This window comes from Bombus fervidus, chromosome 9 (genome assembly GCF_041682495.2).
Source record: "Bombus fervidus isolate BK054 chromosome 9, iyBomFerv1, whole genome shotgun sequence".
In the NCBI taxonomy this organism is placed as follows: Eukaryota; Metazoa; Arthropoda; class Insecta; order Hymenoptera; family Apidae; genus Bombus; species Bombus fervidus.
The window spans coordinates 2,145,777-2,168,057 of NC_091525.1; the positions used below are offsets into that span (position 1 = coordinate 2,145,777).

General features: G+C 35.5%; 1 protein-coding gene across 28 annotated transcripts in view; it reads right to left on the minus strand.

The window, feature by feature from the left end:
* The window catches only part of LOC139990889 (uncharacterized), a 121,833-nt gene that overhangs the window by 3,991 nt on the left and 95,561 nt on the right, over positions 1-22,281 (minus strand). For 15 of the 28 annotated variants that reach the window (XM_072010486.1, XM_072010487.1, XM_072010483.1 and 12 more), the window contains 17 exons: positions 21,212-21,391; positions 18,938-19,043; positions 15,145-15,233; positions 10,910-11,036; positions 10,286-10,374; positions 9,748-9,837; positions 9,615-9,659; positions 9,230-9,256; positions 9,071-9,106; positions 8,832-8,936; positions 8,471-8,515; positions 7,488-7,550; positions 3,284-3,310; positions 3,044-3,097; positions 2,194-2,220; positions 1,216-1,251; positions 54-188 (listed from right to left, as the gene is read on the minus strand). In XM_072010486.1, coding sequence (XP_071866587.1) covers positions 54-188; positions 1,216-1,251; positions 2,194-2,220; positions 3,044-3,097; positions 3,284-3,310; positions 7,488-7,550; positions 8,471-8,515; positions 8,832-8,936; positions 9,071-9,106; positions 9,230-9,256; positions 9,615-9,659; positions 9,748-9,837; positions 10,286-10,374; positions 10,910-11,036; positions 15,145-15,233; positions 18,938-19,043; positions 21,212-21,391 — 1,281 coding nt within the window. Of the gene's footprint in view, positions 1-53; positions 189-1,215; positions 1,252-2,128; positions 2,221-3,043; positions 3,098-3,283; positions 3,311-7,487; positions 7,551-8,470; positions 8,516-8,831; positions 8,937-9,070; positions 9,107-9,229; positions 9,257-9,614; positions 9,660-9,747; positions 9,838-10,285; positions 10,375-10,909; positions 11,037-15,144; positions 15,234-18,937; positions 19,044-21,211; positions 21,392-22,281 lie in introns of those variants that run through there. The other 13 variants (XM_072010488.1, XM_072010495.1, XM_072010494.1 and 10 more) reach the window with 8 other exon arrangements.

Below are 22,281 nucleotides of genomic sequence, written 5' to 3' on the forward strand. Positions count from 1 at the left end.
CTTGTTCAAGCCGACAAAAATTAATTGAAATGAATAGAGAAAATGTGAGATACCTGGGGTGGTCTCCAACCGCATCCTGCTAGCGGAAGTCCGTCGGCTCCTAATGGACATGGAGCATCTAGCCCGGGTACACCCTGATCTCCTTTGTTGCCTTTGTCGCCTTTCCTACCGCGTTTCCCTGGCGGTCCCTGTATTCATACGTAAAAATGTTTCAACGTCTAAATGGCGAACAGGTAGATATTTTCGCGAACGTGCAAAAAAGGCCAGGCACACAAAAAGAATCTCTTTATGCATAGTAAAATATTCGATTGATTGTGCAGAATACGCAATTGAGCATTAACGTCCAAGAAAAAGGCATCGAGAATATTCTCTATCTTAAACTCGAGACCGCGTACTTTCAATCGTTTCGACTGTTCTTTTTGTTGGAATGTACTAATTTTTCATTTCAACATCATACCCTCAATTGCAACTAGATTTCTAACAAAATTTATTGACTATCAGCGAGTTTATATACGCGCTTTCACTATACGCTGGTGGCAGCATATGCACGTAGTATATATACATATATGTACGTACGTATCACTGAAGAAAGGAATGTGAAATTACGTTTTTATACGAACATTTATCTCGCGAATTCGATGATCTTTTTTCAAGGGTTGCGACATGTTATAGGACATGTAGAAAAGTACAATACGAAGATACCAGAGTGCAGAAATACAAATATGTGTTTCTGTTACATGCGTTATGCATAAACACTGTACTGTGTTAAACCATCCCTAAATTCGGTATTCGAATTTCATATAATTTCTAACTAGAGATTAATTATTCTTTATGCTAAATACATTTCGATAAAACAAGTCAGTGAATGTTAAATTGGTGCACTTCTTTGGCATAACTTCCGAATGACGACACATTTGGATTTAGTAATATTAAATATCATAATACTAATGATAATTAATTAGTCTTAGTAATGAAATGGTAGTAAACGTTTATGACAATGATATTGCTGATAATGATGATAATGACAATACAGTAAATATGAATGAAATATTAATAATGAATTTCCGAACTAAAAATTTTTAAATCTGGAACGAGGAATTATTCGTCCGTCAGACATTGTATCGTTAAACGTTTATGAGCTTCGTTCGCTCGCCAAACTACGAATTTCCTTGCCCATTTATTTAAAACTGATAGTCGAATTTCATCAATACTCACAGATTCGCCTTTAGCACCTTTCTCTCCCTTCGGTCCCTGGAATTGGTACGTCAAAGAATTTATTCGTTAAGTGACGGTCGTGCCTCTCTTCGTTTCTTTTCTACATGCACGATACGTATTGTGGAAAAGAACTTTTTGAATATTATACATTTCTATGCGAAACTTGCTTTCAAAGGCATAACATGTGTCTACGATCACAAATGCGTGAACTAGTGAAAGAAGCAAGCGATATAAGCTATAATATTAGCCCGTTTTATTTTTTCGGTTAGTTTATGCTCTCAGTTTCTACACTCTTTGACAATCTAATTATCAAAATAGAGAGGATTGTGCGCTTCTCCCTCTCGTCGAGATTAAATTTTACAATTAGTTACTTTCCAATGAATTCTCGATATTCTCTACTTTCCTAGGTATTCGAACATTTATGACGATCTTATACATAATTTTCTTTTTCTTTCATTCTAGATCTGAAAAGTAAATTGATAATTATAGTTGTAATAAACTTGATAGTTTAACATTAGCAACGATGCTTCAACAACGCTGGAACTATAACAAAATTTACCATTTCAAAAAATATACTACTTGGCTCTTCGACAAACAATTTTCTGACTGTCAATTCTACGTTTTATATTCATTATTTTCTGACATTCTGCTTTTCTAAATTGCTTTGACCGACCGAACCAAAAGAAACGGTTTGCGATCTTAAAGCGAAATATTTGGGAGTAAATAAGCAAGTATTATATAGAATAGAAGGAATATTTGCAATAATAAAGAAATCGTGCAAACTATCGTCGGTGTAAAGAGGGAGAAAGGCGCAAAACTTAATCTCAGCCCCCTCCTTTTTCGTGCAAAAGAAGTAAAGAGACGAATTTTGGGGCAGTCCCCGGGGTAGATCAGGCAGATGTATCGTCGTTACCCCGGGCTGGTTAGACTGTGTCGCAGTCACACCGAGGGGCGAGCGATAATCGAATGCCACTGTACCTCCGCGCCAGGAATTCCATCGGTACCCTGGGGATAAACAGAATGTGTCGTTGGTGTCTCGACGACGGTGTAATCGAGTTTCAGCAGGATGAAATATCATTCGGTACGGTTAAATGGTTAGATCGACACGGTATGATTCGTATTGAATATCAAGCTGAATCGAATGGTTTTTCCAAGCGAAAGCAATTTTTGAAATTGTTAAACAATTAGTAGAAATACTATTTAAACTTCTAAAATTCTAAGATTTCTAAGGAAGTAGTTTTAACACGTTCGTCGTCACGTCGCACATATCTATGCGACGGGTAGTATACTTCCATGGGGGCACCCTTCTTGTCCGAGTTAATTAAATATACGATATTATATATAGGATATACAACGTAAAAATATTAAAAACACATTATACCATACTTTTTATTAATTTATATTCTGGATAATATATTACATTATCCTATATCGTATAGTATTCGTTAAAACATTCCAAACACATTTGGGGTGATTTTGGGCACTTGGAAAAATAGTTATAGACTTCGTCATCGCTACTTTCCTCACTTTCAAATATATTTTCACGCTGTTTACTGAACACTTTGAGGAGGAAAAAATCACTGATGTACGTCTCACAAGTATGCTTCTCGACTAAATGAAAGCTTATCGCTTTCTCCATTTTAGAAATAAATAATCTTTTCTTTACAGTGAATCGAAGGCGATAAACGATGAATTCCTGCTTGTCGCTCTATTTACGTTCTGCGTACCCGCAGGAAACTTAGCCGAATCACGCTGAGCGACGAACGTGTTAATTCGACGGGTTAAAGTCGGTTATTGGTTTAAATTATTGAGATAAAACGATACTTACGGGTAGGCCAGGATCCCCTCTTTCTCCCTTTGTGCCTGGTTCTCCTTGTGCACCCTGTAAGTATGAAGAACCATAACGGATACTATGATCTGTTCGGATACGTTGAAACAATACCGTTAACTTTGCAACTGGCTTAATCTATGCCTGAATGATGAAATCGTAGTGTGAGCGTAGTGATCGAGGATCCAAAAATCATAAATATAATGTATGGTTAAACGGGTCTCCCCGAGGATTGCTCACCTTCATGCCGTCTAATCCTGGTGGCCCCTGAAAGGCAGAGGAAACCTTGTCAAATTCATCGAAGTCACCTGATAATTGATATCGAATATGCCGATTCAAATGTAATTTATTATTAAGAAATTTTATTAAGACGCCCTTTGCCCCGTCATTCGCAGCAATATTGCACCTTGCCAAACTCTCCGGAAATGTTTGAATTTTAATCCTAAGTAGAATATATTTGTGTATGTATGTTGATATTCTTATCAGTTAGTTTTTAACAAAGTTATCGGAAAGAATATTTTTTTCTCTCGATCTTCTGCAAATAATTGGTTTGAAATAATCTTAATACGTTCAAAACATTTTTGCCTATTTCAGTAAAGTAATATCACCGTATTATTGATTTACATTATCTTATTGTTTCCCTCGATGTGAAATAAGATATTCTACCAAATATGAGACGCACATAAACACTTCCTAATCAACTTATTGATACAACATACAACAGATGTAACACGATCTAGGATTAGTTTTAATAAATATGTTTATCCTAAAAAATTGTTCAACCGGTATTTAACGATAAAGACCAAAAATTTGGTTATTCGAGAGCGAGGCAAGAGTACAATCGATGGGCGTGTTAGGCAAAGGAAAAGATAAAGAAGGAGGTCAATTGAATTCAAGAAAAACAGAAAAATAAAAAACCAGCGGAATTCACATTGATATGCCAATTATGTCTTAAAACACCTTCGCTATGACGTATTACGAGATGGCATAACGATCCAACAATTACGTTACCGTCGTGGTTGCAGCAAATTAACACGTGTTAATTTTTCTCTTACGAGATCATGATCTTTTTTCTTTTCTTTTTATAAAAAAAAAAAAAAAAAAAAAAAAATTGTACATATATATTCGCGGTCAGAAGAAAGAAGGGAAAAAGAAAAAAAAGAAGTGTAAAAAGTGACAAAAGTAGAGTTTGTACAATGATCGTCGGATCGCAGCCAGAGCAAAATGCAAAGCGGTAATTTCACTACAAGGTGTGAGAAGCGTTAAATTTCGAAAGGGCATCGTATAGAAGCAAAGGACACAGGCACATGCACATTCTGTTTATTAATTGGGACAATGTAAAACAAAATTGTTAGAATCAAGTATTCTTATACGCAAATACGCCGTCGTATTCTTCTTCTATAATTTTCTTTTGTTAATTACCAAGGCGCGCCGCTTTACAATACACACATACGCACGCACGAAATGTTATGTGCTTTCCCCCGCATACCTTTATACTCGTTATGTCATGCATATGTAGATATATGCGTACGCACACTTGTACACGTGTACATATACACATTTATGTACATACACATGCATACACATGTCGTATACACGCACACATACTTCTCGATCAGTTAATTTTTCTCTGAAATTGTGTGCATATGCACGTGTATGGATCGTTCACTATAATGGGCGCACATTCACACATGTATTATTATATTATATCCTTAATTCGCGCATTAGCGTTACCGTTAAAGTGCCTTCACGATACGAGAGCTTCATATTTTTACTCATTCCGTTTATCTTATTAAAAATCTACTCGCATTAATCTCTATATATTTCGATTAGGATATGCACAGCAAAAACGGTAGCTAGTACACGCTTTCTAATTCCAGGCCAGCAAAATATTCTTTACCACATTGATAAATCCCATTTCTACAATATCGATATTATTCTACATTGTACAACTTTCTGGTATTTCTTTTTATTCAATTGTATCAACGTTATAGGTAACTAGGATCACAAATAAGGATACTCGTTTACACGTATTTTCAAATCGTTAAGTACATCGTAAGTCATTATTAGTATCTTTCTCACTCTGTACTATTTTCTTTCTTAGGCCTTTATCATTTGTGTCTACCAATCTATATTTTGCATGTCTTTAAGTCATAAAGTTCTTTCGTGTTTCTCGAATTTATTAGCGTTCGCAATTGTTTTGCATTCGTCTAAGAGACGTCAATTAACTCCCCATATATCGTAGGTAATGGTAATTAATAAAAATTTACGTCAGGTTATTTGTAAGTAAACATACCATGCATTATATTGTTAAAAATGTGGCAAAATTAGGATTATTAATGATGGAACACGTATAGGTGTTAAAAATATTCGATGTAACAACGCGTTATTGAAAAGAAAAGCTACTAAAATTAGTGTAAATTTAGTACATTTAAAAGATGGCACTTTTAAAAAATAGTTTGGAGCGGTAGAAGTTGTAGGAAAAAATCTAGATTTATGCAATGTAACAAATTTACCATAATACGTATTTCTGATATATTAAAAATAACAAACATGTTAAAAAATATACACTTCGTGATTATACATGTAACACCAATTCCAGTGGAATATAAATTATACTATGTTTTTGATTATCGAAATATAAAATTGATGTGTCTTATTCCCCAGCTAATACAATTATGTATTTCGATCGCATCGAAATAAATATGGAAGTACAACGAAAGAGAACGGTCGTAATAAATAGTTCTCTTATTATCACGTATAAAAAATATAAGATGCTTTCGTTAAGTACAAATTAATACCTTAATAATTAAAAGAAGAAACGAGAAATAGGATAGAAAAAATCGTAGAAGGCCGACTGTGAATGTATTTCATAACGAATAAATAGAACTACTGAATGAAGAGCAGCAAAAAAAAAAAAAAAAAAAACAATGAAATAATATTACGGAAGTATAAAGAAGAAATAGAAAAAATATAGCCGAGTGAAATGTACCTAAATTTAATCGAACTATCGATAAGCGTTCAACAAATTTTCGTAGTGTTGTTCGATAGCTTGTAGAGTGTAATGTTTTATACACAGTAATCTATTATCTTAATCTATAGTTTAATTTAAAAATATTTTAAGGCAAAATTTGCTTAGCTTTCGTACCGTGTTACCACGTTATAACGCTAAAGCTTTGTTATTTCCAACTTAACATTTTTCCTTCGGTGTATGCGCACACACGTCATACACAAACATACACACACGTGCGCGCGCGCACGCACACACATACGCACACATAAATGGTTGTAGAGATAAACATATAGAGTATGTTAAAAAGGACGGATGGTAGTGCGATCATCCGCTAAGTATTACGTTGGATAAATAAAAATGTATAGCACCGACGTAATGCGTATCTGTACTTCGATATCGAAAAAAAGAAAAAAAAGTAAAAGGAAAGCATCGAATAATTTACTCGTACACATCGAATATCTATGGAAGACGCTTTGTTTCTCCCGAAACTTCACTCTTGTCACACATCGACACGAAAAATTCATAAATCGAAATTATCAATTATCCTCTATTAAGTAAATTATCTTTTTTTTTTCTTTCCATATTTTACGTCCGCTACACTTTGCACACGTGAATGTACCCACTATGTAATACAAGTACAGTCACCTTATTTATTACCACCGCACACGTAAGACACGATTCGTTACGTTCTTTGTTTTGCTCGAATAACGATCAATTGTAGTAAAATCCTTTCTCCTTTACCCATTTGATACGGGTTACTATGTTTGAGAGCATGATATATCACAACGGTGCCCGCAACCTTTTTGCAACGGACGGTCCTTTAAGCTCCCTACCATTATTCATCGTTGAGGGATATCGTTAGTAGATTCTGATCGATAACAAGCCGATGAAGCTACTAAAATCCACCGAGCCAATACTCGGAGGCATTCTTTTGTTTTTAATAACGACTCGAAAGCGATTTACTAACATTTATCCTCGCGATTACACTTTATCCAATAAATGCTAACGATATGACTTGTAACATTGAAAACTTCCGACAACTTGTTAATCCGAGAAGAGATCCTTTAGAGGTATATATGTACTCGTATCGCCTATGGTTATCTCGTTGTCCCTCGAGTCGCTTTCTATCATTTTTCTTTTCTTTTCTTTTCTTTTCTTTTCTTTTCTTTTCTTTTCTTTTCTTTTCTTTTATATGTATCTTGAACGACGACGATGATCGAACTGTGATCGTTCGTTTTATGTAGAGGAAACGACACGGAAGGCAACATACTCGAGAGGCAATCAAAGGATCTCGCTGAGGACGCGAAGAAGTACGACATCTTGCCGAATGAGCGACAATCGATTACACTGGTCGTTAGTGAATGCCTAGTAATGATTCAGCAGCGAGGCCAAATAACGATGACGTTAGGAGCGAGAGGTCCGCGTTCTTACCATGGCACCAGGTTTCCCGGCATCCCCGGGTTTTCCGGATTCTCCTCTCAGTCCCATGGGGCCCTGTAAAAAGACAAACACTTTGATCAGTGATTCGATTACAATACGATCGTCGAAGCATATACAATGACAATGATTTTGTCAATGGATCGTGTATATACGCTGCTTCGCTTCCCTCTTTTTTTCTTCCTATATATGGCGCACATTTTTCCCCGTTTCGTTTTCTCGTATCTGTACTTTTATTCTAGTAATAAGTAGTTATTGCATTATCGTTGTAAATCGAGTATGGGTTGCTCGGAAGTTTCGTACCATTTTTCATAGTCGATACATTTTGTTGCGTGTATTTGTTACGAACATCTGTGATTCTATCTTCTACAAGGTAATTTCTAGCGTTTTACTGTTAAATACAGCAATCGAGAACAACGGTATCGGACAAGAGATCGTTTCTCAACAAGAAAACGTTAGGCTTCGTGTATCGAGGAAGAGCAAGCAATATGTTGAAATGTACAGTACAGCTCCATCCTTTCCATTCAACGGACACAACATCGTTTTATTTACTCTGGTCTTTACGAATCTTTACGAAACTTTATTACGAAATTGTAACGCTAAAAAAATTGAATGGACTTATTGTTAAAAAACTATAGAAACTATTTAAAAAAAATTAATCGCCGCAAAAGATGGAAAGTTTTTTTGAGAAGCTAGCTAATAAATGATAAAAAATCAGCGAAAGAAACGATGCGTCATTTAATAAAATGCTAATTCCATACGTTTTATATTTCGTTACGCACTTTCCAAACAACCCAATATCAAGGTCTATTTTTGTTTCAAGCTAATACCTTTTCTTAATACCTTAAGATTAAGAAAATGTTTAATTCGTCGATGGATTTCCGCCTTATGCGTTCGATCGGCTCTATTTCTGGTATTTTATCGCGTTTTATAACCTACCTAACCTACGAACCTAATCTTGAGAGGAAAATACGTACGGGTAGTCCCATTGGACCAGGATCTCCTTTGGCACCCTTCTCTCCCTGTAATGTAAAAAAGAACGACCCGGTGAAAATAGGTCTATTGTACGTCGTAACGATTCGTTTCTCGCCCTCGTTTATAAGTTAAATACATCTATATGTCAATTATTTTATGAAAAGAACAAATACAGAATCAAATGTAGCATTTTCTAAACGCTTTCGTCGTTTCGATCGTGTACTTAATAAAATTTGACACTGATCGTGATTTTAACGAATATCGTAAAAGTACGTATCATGGGCACTTTAACTTTCTTGTTTCATGAAATTATCTTAATCGAATGATTCTTTTTTGTTTTTTTAGTATACAATGATTACTGACAGGATCGCCCTTTGCACCATCGTGTCCTCGGTCGCCTTTTATGCCAGGTGGACCTTGAAGCCCAGGAGTACCAGCTGGACCAGGTGGTCCCGGTGGTCCCATTATCTGCAAACACAATTAATTATCTAATTTCACGAACAGAGTTCAAAGCCTAAGGTAAAGTATCAAACACGGCAATATGTTTCCAACGCGACAAGACGTTGAATAGAATGAAAATTTCAAATAGTACATTTACTCACCACTTCGCCGGCATTTACTTCGAACGTACCGTCTCCCTGTAATAAAGCGAACGGATATAACGTAAATATTCTTTTACGATGCTTCGTCGATAATTTCGAATAGCGATGGTATCGGATAACAAGCATACTACGAACGAATATGAACGAAAATGAACGTACCTGTCTTCGCCTGAGTTTCTTGTATTTCTGTCAATGGAAGCCCCATGTCGTGTCATGAAAAGAAATAGATTTTATCATGAAATTGCTGAATACCTGCACCGTTAAAATACCGTATACTATGCTCGGGCCTTTGATTTCAAAGCAATTGACACGGCGAGTACGATATACTTGTCATACACGTCGAAATCAAAGATCCAAAATTACTCGCAGTGAAAATTGATGGATATTCAACAGCCCTCACGTTCGACGAACGCTATTCTATGAAAAGAATCAATTATATCTCATCTTTGCTATTGAACGAAAATATAATGCGAAGAGATTTGATACGAGAGGGTTTTGATCGTCCATCTGCTGCGTGCAAAGTATTATCGAAAGATCGACTCACCGATTCACCTTTCTCTCCTTTTTCACCTTTCAACCCTGGATAACCCTGTTTACAGAGGACACGCGTTATACGTTTATTCACTCGAATTCGTACTCGATGATTTAACAAATGACACGTTGAATGATTTACATACCGGTGGACCAGGCAAACCTGGTGGTCCCATAAGTCCTGGAGGTCCGATGTCTCCGTAGTCACCTTTCTCACCTTTCGGTCCAGAAATACCCTGTACAAATATTTAATACTGACGACGAATGTACGTAACGTTCGTATAAATTTGATTCCTCCAAGACTCGATAATCTGTCTAGTGTAAATTTATGAAAAGAGAGAGAGAGAATTTATTATTCACGATATTCGTAATAAAGATAGTTTTCAATTTTGAAAGGAACTTTATAGAAAAACCTACGTAAATTAATAGAATGTAAAAATTGTTCCTTTTAGTTAGTTGCTGTTAGTATACGATAAAAATCCTATCAGTAGTGAATATGTTTATCGTGGCTATGAAATTTGTATAAATCTACGAAGAAACTGTAAAGAAATTGTGTGACAAATTGCTGTTACGTATAAATGTATTCATTTCGTTAGATCAGTTTGAGAACTTTATTGTTACATTATGAAGTGGTATGATAAATGAATTTTTTTGACTACAGCTTTACTTGTATGATTTACTTACTGGCAATCCTGGAGGACCCTGAATACCAGTTTCCCCATCTGTTCCGTTGAATCCAGGTAGACCAGGTAGTCCTTGTTCTCCCTTTGGTCCTGAAATTACGAGTTTTTACTAGTACAAATAAATAACAATTATTATTTATGTCGACTCAGTTCGTTTACATAATCGGTTCCTATAGACCAACTGGTTCGTCAATTAGCATCAGCATTTTATCTTATTTCACTCACACATATACACACGTAATATTCTCACTCATTTATATTACGTGAACGAATGAACAAGCAAGTTATTTTCAAAATTTGACAACTCTTTTCAGGATAAGATAGATAGCATTGACAAAAGAATATGTAAAGATTTTTGATCGCATCGGGATAATAAAGTCTTTGCTTAAGGTGGAAAGAGAAACTGATATGGTTTCTAAGAGCGTAGAATAGACAGCCCACATCCACGCATAGACAGTTTACGATATAGTCTATGATATACAGGATACGAATAGAAGATCCATTAGATTGGAAGAAATGCCAAAGAAAACGCTTTGTCGCTGGTAGCAGTCAGGAGAAAAGATATCGTTTATTTTCATCCGTCTTTTTCTTGAATTTCGCAGAGGAATGGCTCTTGGAAATCTACCTGGTGAGCCCGTGTCTCCCTTGGTGCCTTTTTCGCCTCGGTAACCCCGTTCCCCGGGTTCACCCTTTGGACCCGGTAGACCGGGTGGGCCTCTCATCAATGCCACACCGCTTTCACCCTTGAAACCCTATAATGTAACACTGTAAGGTCAGGTCCAACCAGGTCCTCCATCTTTATCTAATCTTTGTTTGAAAATTCCTTTTTTTTTTACGGCGAAGCGTTAATCGGTTCCATTTTCAGGTGAGGATGGGTGTCGGGAGAGGAATATTGGTTTTATCGGAAATTATCTATGATCTTTGTTGATCGATCTTGGCACGGATCTTGTAGTCTCTGTCATATTAAGCAGATAATTTGGAAATCTATGCCGGAACAATTTAGAAACCGCTGACGATTGTGCCAAAGTCGCTCGAGTAGGATTTTTTATTACGATTAACACACGAAATCTAGACACACTAACGTTTAATCGAAAACACAAAAATGTTCTACGGGTATCGCATGCAATCGACTATAATGGGAACGCTTGTTAGTGGGATCAAATTTAGTAGAAACTGGAAGCTATTAGAATTTATTTTCTTCCTTGTTTCCTCTCAGCAGCGTGTACGAAATATTTATATTTCGAATATATTACGAATATCTTTTATTGTATTTGGTTTTTAAACATTCTGAAAAGATTTTGATATACTTATCAATATCTTTGCTACAAATGCTTATACAGCATTTTATTAAGTCGTATGTTTGAAACTTTTTTCGATAGGAATAAGAATCCAGAGGGAAGATATTTAAGAGAGTGAAATTTTGTCAACGATCCAGTTTGTTTACAGGTGGAAAGGGCTATATTGACTGGATTTAATAAAATAAGACGTCGATTGTACAGCGGCTGATAGAAAATAGGAAAGTTACAAATGAACGAGAAGATCAATACATTGACTAAAAAAATATGTATTTATATATAAAAGACATCGGTAGTACTTGTGAATTAGCTGCGTATGACACGATGTAGTTTTAATGACGTATCGATAGTAAAGCTATATAGTAGTTTTTTAGGGGCTGTTTGATACTTACGCGACAATCGCAGGCTTGCATCGATCACCGGTCGATAAAGTTGCGAGAGCCTCAAAGCCGGGGGTAGTAGTATTAGTTATTAGTGATTTGAACCGACACACAGGGAAGAAGTAGTGTGGTGTTACTTGCTACATTAAACACAAATTAGTTACACAAGCTACGTACACTACGCCAAAGACTACTGACTAAAGATTAAAGCGATTAGTCTCTCTTCTTTCTTTCTCTCTCTCTCTCTCTCTCTCTCTCTCTCTCTCTCTCTCTCTCTTCCTCTCTAACTCACCCTTCCTTTTTTCCTTACCCTTACCCAATCTCTCATTCTTTCGCTCTGACTAGAATTTCGCAACTGTTATTAGTACATAGATGGACGTTTGTTAGCTAAACAAGTTGACTTTGCAACGTAGGAACTAAATAGAGGCATTATATAGAGCGCTGCAAACTTACTAGAGACCGTTCTTCGTTTTCTCTTGCAAGCTAACGCAAATAAAATCCTCGACAAGTGATATCACTGTCGTATGAGGAAGTTCGGTGCTTAAGGAAATTCAAAGTAAGACGGTCCAGCTCGAAACAAAAGTGGCTCGATTCTCTTTACTGGTCGAGTAGTATCCATTCGTTCCAGACCACCAATAAAGTTACGATTTAGCAGAAATTTGGAAATTTTCTTTCTGGAAAGCTCGACGATATCTATCTTTTCTGTATACTTTCGCGAGTCCCTCGAAGCGCCTTGTTCGTATCGACGGTCGTATACAGTATGACCTGTTTGCGTTATCAGTTTCTAGCGTTCCTCTTGGAAATGGTAAATTTGTGAGAAAAATAGAAAAAACAATGTTTATTATCAGTAATAGATTTTAAAATTTCTCCTGGTCTTTTTCATGGCGTGGATGTTTTAAAACTGATAGCTATACAATTTTATCGTATTGTATGAAATTGAATATTGAGACGAGTTAAACAATCTGTAACACGTAATACCATATTCAATATCACTGAAATATGAAAATGAAAGAATTTTCTGCAGTTTTTATTGAATTTGACAATAGAATCTGCAATGATATCCAATAAATGTAGCGTTATAAAATTTTCCAAGTATTTACTTAATTTTTATATTTCAACGATACGGTTATAGAACTCGTCTCGATAGTCGCTTTCTCTCATATAACATAACAAAAATTATATCCCTCACTTTAAATAACATATCGAAGCCATAGTATTGCATATATGGAAAATAGGAAATTTTTATTTTTTTCTATATTCGCCACAAATTTGTCACGTTCGAGAAAAACAACTGGTAACTAATAGCGCGAACACCCTGTATGCTAGAAATCCCGATTGCATCTCGTTTGTTAGGATATTTTCGCAGTATAAACGACAGAGTACACAGTGATTTTATTGGCGTTGCACTCGACCGCGAACTGGGTGACTTAATTAACGATTCAAAACGAACGAGGATTCGTGTCGCGAAACAACGACGAACATTGCTTTCTACAATTCTCTTTGTTTGCTCGATCGTTGTTCGAGAACCGATCACTTTGATAAATATACGAGCATACTTACGGTTTAAACCTTAAAATAAGAATACGTTAAAACACAGGGATGAAGTCGAGTAAAATCTTTTTTAAGCCGTGGTTAGAGATTATTTAGTGCGCAGGTGTGTAATTTCGTCGCATCCATCAGAAGAGAACTTAGTTTTCGTCCTTACTGCGAGGAAGACACCCTTAACAACCGCGCGTCTCTTCTACGACATAAATGTAGCGGCTCCAAAAGTCAAAATAACGTATCGAGCAATGTCTCGACGTATCATGTCCCGCGTACGTGTTATTTGCTGCCACCAACGTTTCTCTTTTCTCTCGGTAACTGGACAGTCACCAGTTTTCTCGCGATATCTGTTTTAGTTACGTATCAACTTTGTAACGACGACATCAGGACTACATGAGAAGGTCCTTTTTGCATTAAGGCAAGACACAATGATTTAAATTTAAGTTATACATACTTATTTTTTTCAGAATCTTTTCCCCGAAGAAGATACCCTTTTCTTTATAAAAAAAAAAAAAGAAAAAAAAAATATTCCAGAACGATCTACTTTACTCTCAAAGTAGAATGTTTACTATTTCAAAAAAGAAAATAAGATATTTTAGCCATCGAAAGAAAATACTTTGATCTTTTTATTTAACTAAATAGGGACTTTTATTTTCGTAACATTCACAAGAGATTCCATGACTGTTGAAAGGTTTATAAAGTATCCTTCTGTTTGCCTTATCTTTCAGAATTTTTCTACTCTCGCATTTGTCAAACTTGCCTTAGGTACAAGAAGAACGTTATCCATCCATCATCGTCGGGACGACAATGCAATTTAACGGCTACTTGTTTCAGTTTATTAAATGAAAAGAGGCAGGTGATCGTATTGTGCCATACGTGTTGCATGCTTGCATGCGTGCGTGATAAGATCATGCATGTGCTTTCTCGTGATTTCCATGCAGGTGTCTTAAAAGCGTGAATAACCGTCACGTCATTCTAGGGGTGGCATAATGACGTTTCAAATCTTGATCTCAAACTTTACATCAATTTCAATTTCAATTCCCGAATTTAGACATTAAAAGACACTCAACACGGAAAGTTCTTCCCTTGGACGGTAGATTTTCTTAAATAAAAAAATAAAACACGAGCCGAGTATTTTGATAAAACTGTTACGCAAGAGAACCAACGATTTCTCAGAAATGAAAGGGAAAAAGTTGAAACAAAAATCGACAAGTCTATCATAATGGATATTGAGAAATTGAAAATTCTAAAATTCATTTGATTCTTGTTGAACGATGACGGTTAAGCAGTATATCGACTAGAACGTTCAGTGTCTCGTTCCAAGATATTAACGAAACGTTCACCCAGAAATGTCATGCATCTGCTTGCCCGTAAGAAGCTATAATATGCTTTAGTCGTGCATTACATATTATAGAAGAATTTCTAATTTAAAAAGAATCTCTGGGAGAGGTAGTTGAATATGGATGTTGAAGATGGAATAACGGGATCGTGGACGTACGAGCTATACATTAGGAGGATGTTCTTTCGTTCCAGAGTTTCGATGGAAAAGTTGGTCGATTCGATGATCGGTTATTAAGGAGGGAATGGTTTGTACGGTCGATTTGGTCGGTGGTCGTTCGCTGGAGGACCTCGCTGAAGCTTACCCTCTTCCCTTGCTTTCCCCGGGCACCCTTCTCTCCCGGCTGACCGGGTGGTCCCGTCGGACCCAGCTCCCCCTTCTCGCCCTGGGGCCCTGTGTGCGTGTACATCACGTGCATAAAATAAAACATGACATACGTTCGTTCGCACACGCACTCTCGTTTTCGCGCAAAAATCATGCATAGACGCGGCACTTTTTCTCTCCCGAAAACGACTCTTCCACGGGGATTCTTTACGTATTTCTCTAGACTAAACGTTTAACCTGAATGTCCATATTCGATAAATTTAAGTGATAGATAGCGATAAATTTAACCTTTACGCCGCGATATTTGATTATATTATCGATTCGCTGGAAGAGGAGTGACATATGCCAAAAATTGTCAATTTCTGCATATATGCGAAAACGAATTTATTTCGCGCGATTGGAGCGTTCCCTTTAAAACTGATACTTTGAAAAATATTTGGGAAAATCAAGTACATAATATGCATCGTAAAGGTTAATTTCAATCTATAGTATGTGCGTATAAACTTAATGACATGTATGTAGAGACGCTTACAGCGATTTATATCGTCGTGTGCGAAGTAAATAAGTAGATAAGTATGTTGTATGTAATTGATTTACGTACCGTTAAAACCTCCGTATACAAGAGTGAGTAGAGGATATCGTTATATATTTTAATAAAGAAATGTGTTATATGATATGTGAATAAAAATGGTTTATTACTTATACCTAATACTAGTAATTGCTCCTTCACGAAAGTATTTCTTAAAGTAGGATCATAGAGAGAGAAAAATGTTCTATAATGCATTCACTGACGTTGCAAAATTACTTGAAAAATTACAGAAAATTGCATAAGAGGAAATTTCGTGTTAAAGAAGGAAGAACAAAAATGAGTGGTTTTGCAATTTCTACTACAGCGTTCTAAAAATTGAAAGGTGTACCGTGATCCTGTGCTTGCTATATGTAAAGATTTGAATTTCATTGCCAGATATTGCATTATTGAATTATTATCATTACTTTGATCATCGCGTTAATTTAATACGTTTCATTCCGGGAATAAAATTTAGATACGATGAAAAAGTTACGTTAGAACATTTAATTCGAAAAAGATCACTTGTGCTATATTAAGAGCATATACATCGATATCTTGACCTTTTCTTGCATGTATTTTACAATTAAACAATATTTTCTTTAAATTTTCCTTAAAAAGCAAGTTAAAATTTAAAAAACTCGGAATGCTACGCTTGGAACTTTAAATACATTTCGTTTCTAATTAACCGACATTACTCGCGCGTTCAAAGAAAGAATCTTCGCGAAACGACATATTAGATTTCAACGTTTAAACCGAATTTTCCTAAAATACGCATTTTTTTATATTTTAGGATTCATATTTTATAGCTTTTCTTTTGTGGATATTTTACGATCCACGTTTTATAGCTTTTCCTTTGCAGATATCGACCGCTACAAATCGAGCGCACTTCCAACTGAAAAGTATTTGTCTGAATTGCCATTTCCCTCTGATAATAATAAAGATGATAATTGACATTTAGAAAAGAAGACAAAAATATTTCAACAGTTTGTATTGTAGAAAATATGGAATATAAAATATTAAAAGTATCGTTTGTGTAAGAATAATGACGTGCGAAATTAAATTCCATTTAGACATTTCACAGTAACCTGGATTAATAAAAATCAATAATTAATATGTATATCTATGTAAAAATAAAAATGTATCCTATTTCCACCGAATATCGTAGCATACACGAATAACGATGAATTTGTTAACTGGGAAGCAAGTTAACGACATTAAGGAAATTTTTTAAATGAACTTTCTCAATCAAAGAATTATATGTAATAAATATTTTAAAGTGGATACTGAGAATACGATATTGATACTAGCGCATCCTGTTGCGATATTGAATTTGTGATAAGTCTGAGACGTGATCAATTTACCGACTTGCGTCCATAGGAGTTCCTTTACCCACGTAAACGAAAATTAAATGTTATATTAAATTGATCGATGAAAGATAAAATTATCTGCCTTCATTTTATTAAAAACAATTCGCCAATTCCTAAACAATTGTTCGTCTTATGCTAAAATAAAATCTCTACTCTGCATTTATCGTTATCGTCTACAACGACTTAAATCCGTTAATCCTATTATAAACGGATACGTATATCACGAATGAAGATTTGGTCGTTGATATCCCAATGTACACGTGGACTTGAGTAACAGTTACATCTCTAATGCCATTAACTGTACTGCATTCCGATCGATTGAGATCCAATGGAAGCACACCTTAATGCGAATCAATTCGAGTGCAGAAAGATAGAACCTTACGGAGGCTAAATTAACGAAATCTGTTCACATGCAGTTGATATATATGTAACCATTCGTATGAAATGTGTTTCTTCGTTCGCTTAGTAATGTTTTTTTCATCGCTTGTCTAGCGCAAATCGATGTAACGTTACAGTAAAACGTGATAAAACGCTAATATAATCAAAGCTGGCACTAGGCAATGTAGTAATTCCTAAGCCAAATTATCTTTCGCTGTCTCTTATTCCCTAGTAATTTTGTTTTTATCATACATTAAATACTGAATTAAATTTACATCAAATGTTTATTCTTTTTACGAATATTAATATTTTTTTGATTTTTTTTTTCATTTTCTAATACGTTTCTGCATCTTTATTACCCTATCGACGATGATAATTGTTTAATAGTTAATATGTATTACGAGTTTAATAGAATTAGGTGAATAATAGGAGCACAGAGATAGACTAGTTTCTAGCTGTTATAGAATTGTTTGTGAATGGAATAATGCGTATCATGTTTTCACTGTGAATTTCGCAATGTATTAGGTTATCCCGTAAAATATTACATATCATAGATTACTATTAAAACGAGAAAAATAATGGTAATATCATAAATAAAACGAAAATCTACTATGTGCTTTCAAAAAGTTAGAAAATATTAGTAATATTTTCTGGAACATCCTAACAAAGGTATCTTAGTAGCATATGAATATAATGCAACTAAATACGAACATGTTTTTTTATCTTATGTATATACAGGGTGTCTATTTTAATTAATGTATATTAATACATATCATTGAAAATATGATTAATGTTTAGAAAATCTTCATACAAAACTGGTGTGTTTCAAAAGAGATATCTTTTTAGTAAACGCCAATTTCTTTTCTAATAAAAATGCCAGTGGGATTCGTCGTTTTGTTTTCTTAATAATACCATATATGGTATTAATGGCTCATGGACATTAAGGGGTAATCCCTACAATGCTATTCAGCTACTTTAGCTGTTCTATTCTCAACCGCGTAGTTTCCTCCAACTATGTTAAACGAGACATATATTTTAGTAGAGGATATAAATATGGAGAATAATATTTATAGAAGTACGAGTGCTATAGCTAATCTTTTTTTCTAATCTTCGCGATAAAATATTCCATAAGAATGATTAAAATTGAAAGTAAAGGTAATCATTTTCTGGAAAACGTCTTTTCAAACCTGATAATTATAACCCATAGGGTAGTGTAGGGATCTAACATATAGAGCGTGCGTCTGTGTGAAACATTTTCACCATTCTAACTCCGTTTACCACTGAAATCGATCTTGCGTTTTATGAAATTTTGTACACCCTCTATATATATGATGTGGATTTAAGAATCTTAGACAACATAACTCAAATCGCTTTATGTGGTCGTATTACGTTGCTTAAATATATTATGCGCGCGGCTATCAGTCTTGAGAGAATTTAAATTATACCGCGTATATACTTACCAGGTGGTCCTGGTGGACCGGGGGGTCCTTCGAATACTCCAGTTGGAAACGGTTCCCCGTTTAAGGATGTTGTTACAACTCGATCCCCTCTCTCGCCCTTGTCACCCTGCGAAGAATAATGTTTCTTCAATTAATGGACGTCGTAGAATAAGATTAAAGAGTATGACAGGGCATTGATATTTATCATTCACATCATCCTTTCAGTTTGGAAACTACTTGCTATGATTTTTAGAAGAAAAATACAGAATAGATTTAGATACGGTAGTACTTTACATAAAGATACCTTTAAGACCTTTAATAAGAATAGGAGTATGTAATACCTTAGATACAGAAGTAGCTTAATTTTAATATTTTAGAGGAAATTGAGATGGCTATTGTGTTAAATCAATAATGTTAACTACATAACTGTGACACATTTGAGATAAGCTTAAAGATTTATATGCATTCCAATTGTGTTGTTACAAAGGTTAAAAGAAATTGCTTAAGCACACCAATGAAACTAATTATTTATCGTGTTATTTATTATTTATTGTACCTTTACAAAAAGGTGATTAATAATTGGATGCTGCGTGTGATGTAAGACTGCAATATTTTAAATATTATTTCTTATCACCATAATGGAAAGGGCGCATATAGAAAACCAATTTTAATTAATTTCGTACATGTTTGAAAAATGAGGAATTAAGTTCGTATGAAACACGATCCTGATTTTCTTTCCAATAAATTACCATTGACACGAGTTAGATGTATTTGGCTAATTATCTTGTTTGCTGCCTCATTCGTGGCGTCGTTTGATTATATTATAGCATACATGTATATATTAGACAGTAGAACAGAACTTTAAAGACACACGGAGTACGTGCTAATTAGTTTAAATGTAACATTATACTACAGCAACCTTCACTGTTATCCTTTACAAGTTCAACTTTATAAATTTTGCAAGTAGGTACGCATTTTCTCAAAATTTGCTTAACTTTTAATGAATATTGTACGCAACTATTGTACATCAAACAATAAGTTTTCTTTATAGAAGTAGCTTAACGAGTACTTTAACGAGCGGATACAAAGAATGTTAATATTTCATGTGCACGCGATGCTTTAATATTTTGATATTTTACGACGTAAAATTTGCAATTCACTAGCTTACCCTTTGGGTCTATACACTAATTACGGGTGTAATCGCTTATAACGATACAGATACTTCTCTCACGTGGACACAAATACCTATTATCGGACAAATTAAGTACCTATATACAAATATATGTGCTATGTGTATATATTTGATGACGAATTGGCGACGTAAATTCTGCTCTTGTAAGATCTGCCGAATAAAACTGAAGTTTCCAGAAGAGGTTCGAGCAAAGGGATTTTAAGATGCTTTCAACCGTCTGCCATTGTAAAATGAAACTTCTACGATTGCAGCCAATTAGGTCAATAAGAACAATCAAAGGAAAGCGTCCTAGCTAAAGATAGTACGAGAGACTATAGGGGGTCAGTGCATCTGTCTCTTTTCCTTCTATTTATTTGCTCTTCTCTCTGTCTGCATTGGAAGCTTTGCTTTTGCTCCATATAGCTATATGATGCTCACAGTCGAAGACTTTAATAAGTTTAAAATTTCCAGAAAACGTAATCTTCAAATATTTAATTTGTTCTATCCTTCGCGATCGCGAATCCACGTATAATACTACCGATTGATGCAGCAATACTCGAAAAGTCGTTCGATATGACGATAATTGGAACACAGCTAGGACAACAAACAGTCTTTGCAGCAACGATGCAGCTATTCGTGGTGCAATACGTAGAATTGCGAACACGACATATTTTATGTACACCATAGTGAAAATTTAAATTTGTTTTCATCCTATAATATACACGTGTGTTGTCACATCGGTGCACACGTCAGGCCTATTATTCTTTTCGCCTCAGTTTATTTGTCGCTTTATCAGTTTTCATATGAAAAATAATTATCAAGATTGAGATATGCACGTCCTACAAAGTTAGAAAAGTACACTAGGCATATTAGATGCAATTAAAAAAAACATAATATTTTGTGACACAAAATATAACAGCATAGACCTCTCAGACGTGACGTGCGTTTCGTAGAGTTAAAAAGGTATCAAATCAATTTACACGACTACCGATAACCCTGCGTTACCAGAACAATACCACGTTTCCTAGCTTGAGCAACATTTTTCGTTCTGAGATATCTAAGTGAATGCATATAGAAGTGATCGAATCCTGGGAGAATAACCGGAGTGTCGGTATCTGTGTTACCTTAGGACCTGGAAGTCCCGGCGTACCAGGCGGACCAATTGGTCCAGTCGGTCCTGATGCTCCCTTTTCACCCGGTGGCCCAACGTCACCCGGAGATCCTTGCCTGCCTTCGTGCCCAGGAAGACCTTCGGCTCCCGGAGGACCGGGTGGCCCCGGTGGTCCAGGTTCGCCTGGCTCTCCCTGTTACGTTCCAAGAGTGTTACGTCGTTACCGCTTTCTTCCGGCGAGAGCCCTCGACAAGAGTGTCTCTCGGTACTCGTCGGCTTGTGCCACAGACGGAGAAGGAACAGGAAAGGAACATCGGAGAAAAATGTCTGGTGGTGAATATACAAAGAGGCAGACAGTAGAAGAAGAAGAAAGAGAGAGAGAGAGAGAGAGAGGAGAAGACGGCAGATAGAGAAAAAAGACAAACGGGAGGTACAGGATCGTGGACAGAGAGAAAGAGAGAGAGAAAGAGAGAGAGAGAGAGAGAGAGAGAGAGAAAGCGCGTGGAGAAAACTGTGCGTGTATTATATCGTATACCTTTAATTTATATTTTCGAATTTATGCTCGGAAGTTACAAGATATAAAGTACCCTTGAGATACGAACGTAATTATCGGTAACCCCCGTGGCTTGTAATATCGGGTCAATAAAGATATTTCGGTGTACGTATAATGGTACAAAGTCAATATAATGGAGGATTGTATTTGTAAGGAAGATTCGCTTTGAAGTATCGAAGTGGAGGTTCAACTTGTAAGATCGAAAATTGCTAACTACACGATATGGATATGGTATTTTAATGTCCATTTTATGTGCAATATTAAAATCATGACTAAGTAATGTACGTAAGTAATAAAAGATCGTATGACAAAGAGTTCAGCATTAACTTACTAATATAATGAGAATCTCGACAGTGAACTATTATTATTGAATCTTCAATTAGTGCAAAATGAGAGCATTAGGTACTATATTGATACGAATGCTACGATGTATATGGAAAATGATATATTTAAATGATTGCTTAGAAAAAGAAAAAAGATGTCGAAATGGGTGACGTTTAAGCTTCTTAGAGTACATTTTGCAAGCGAGA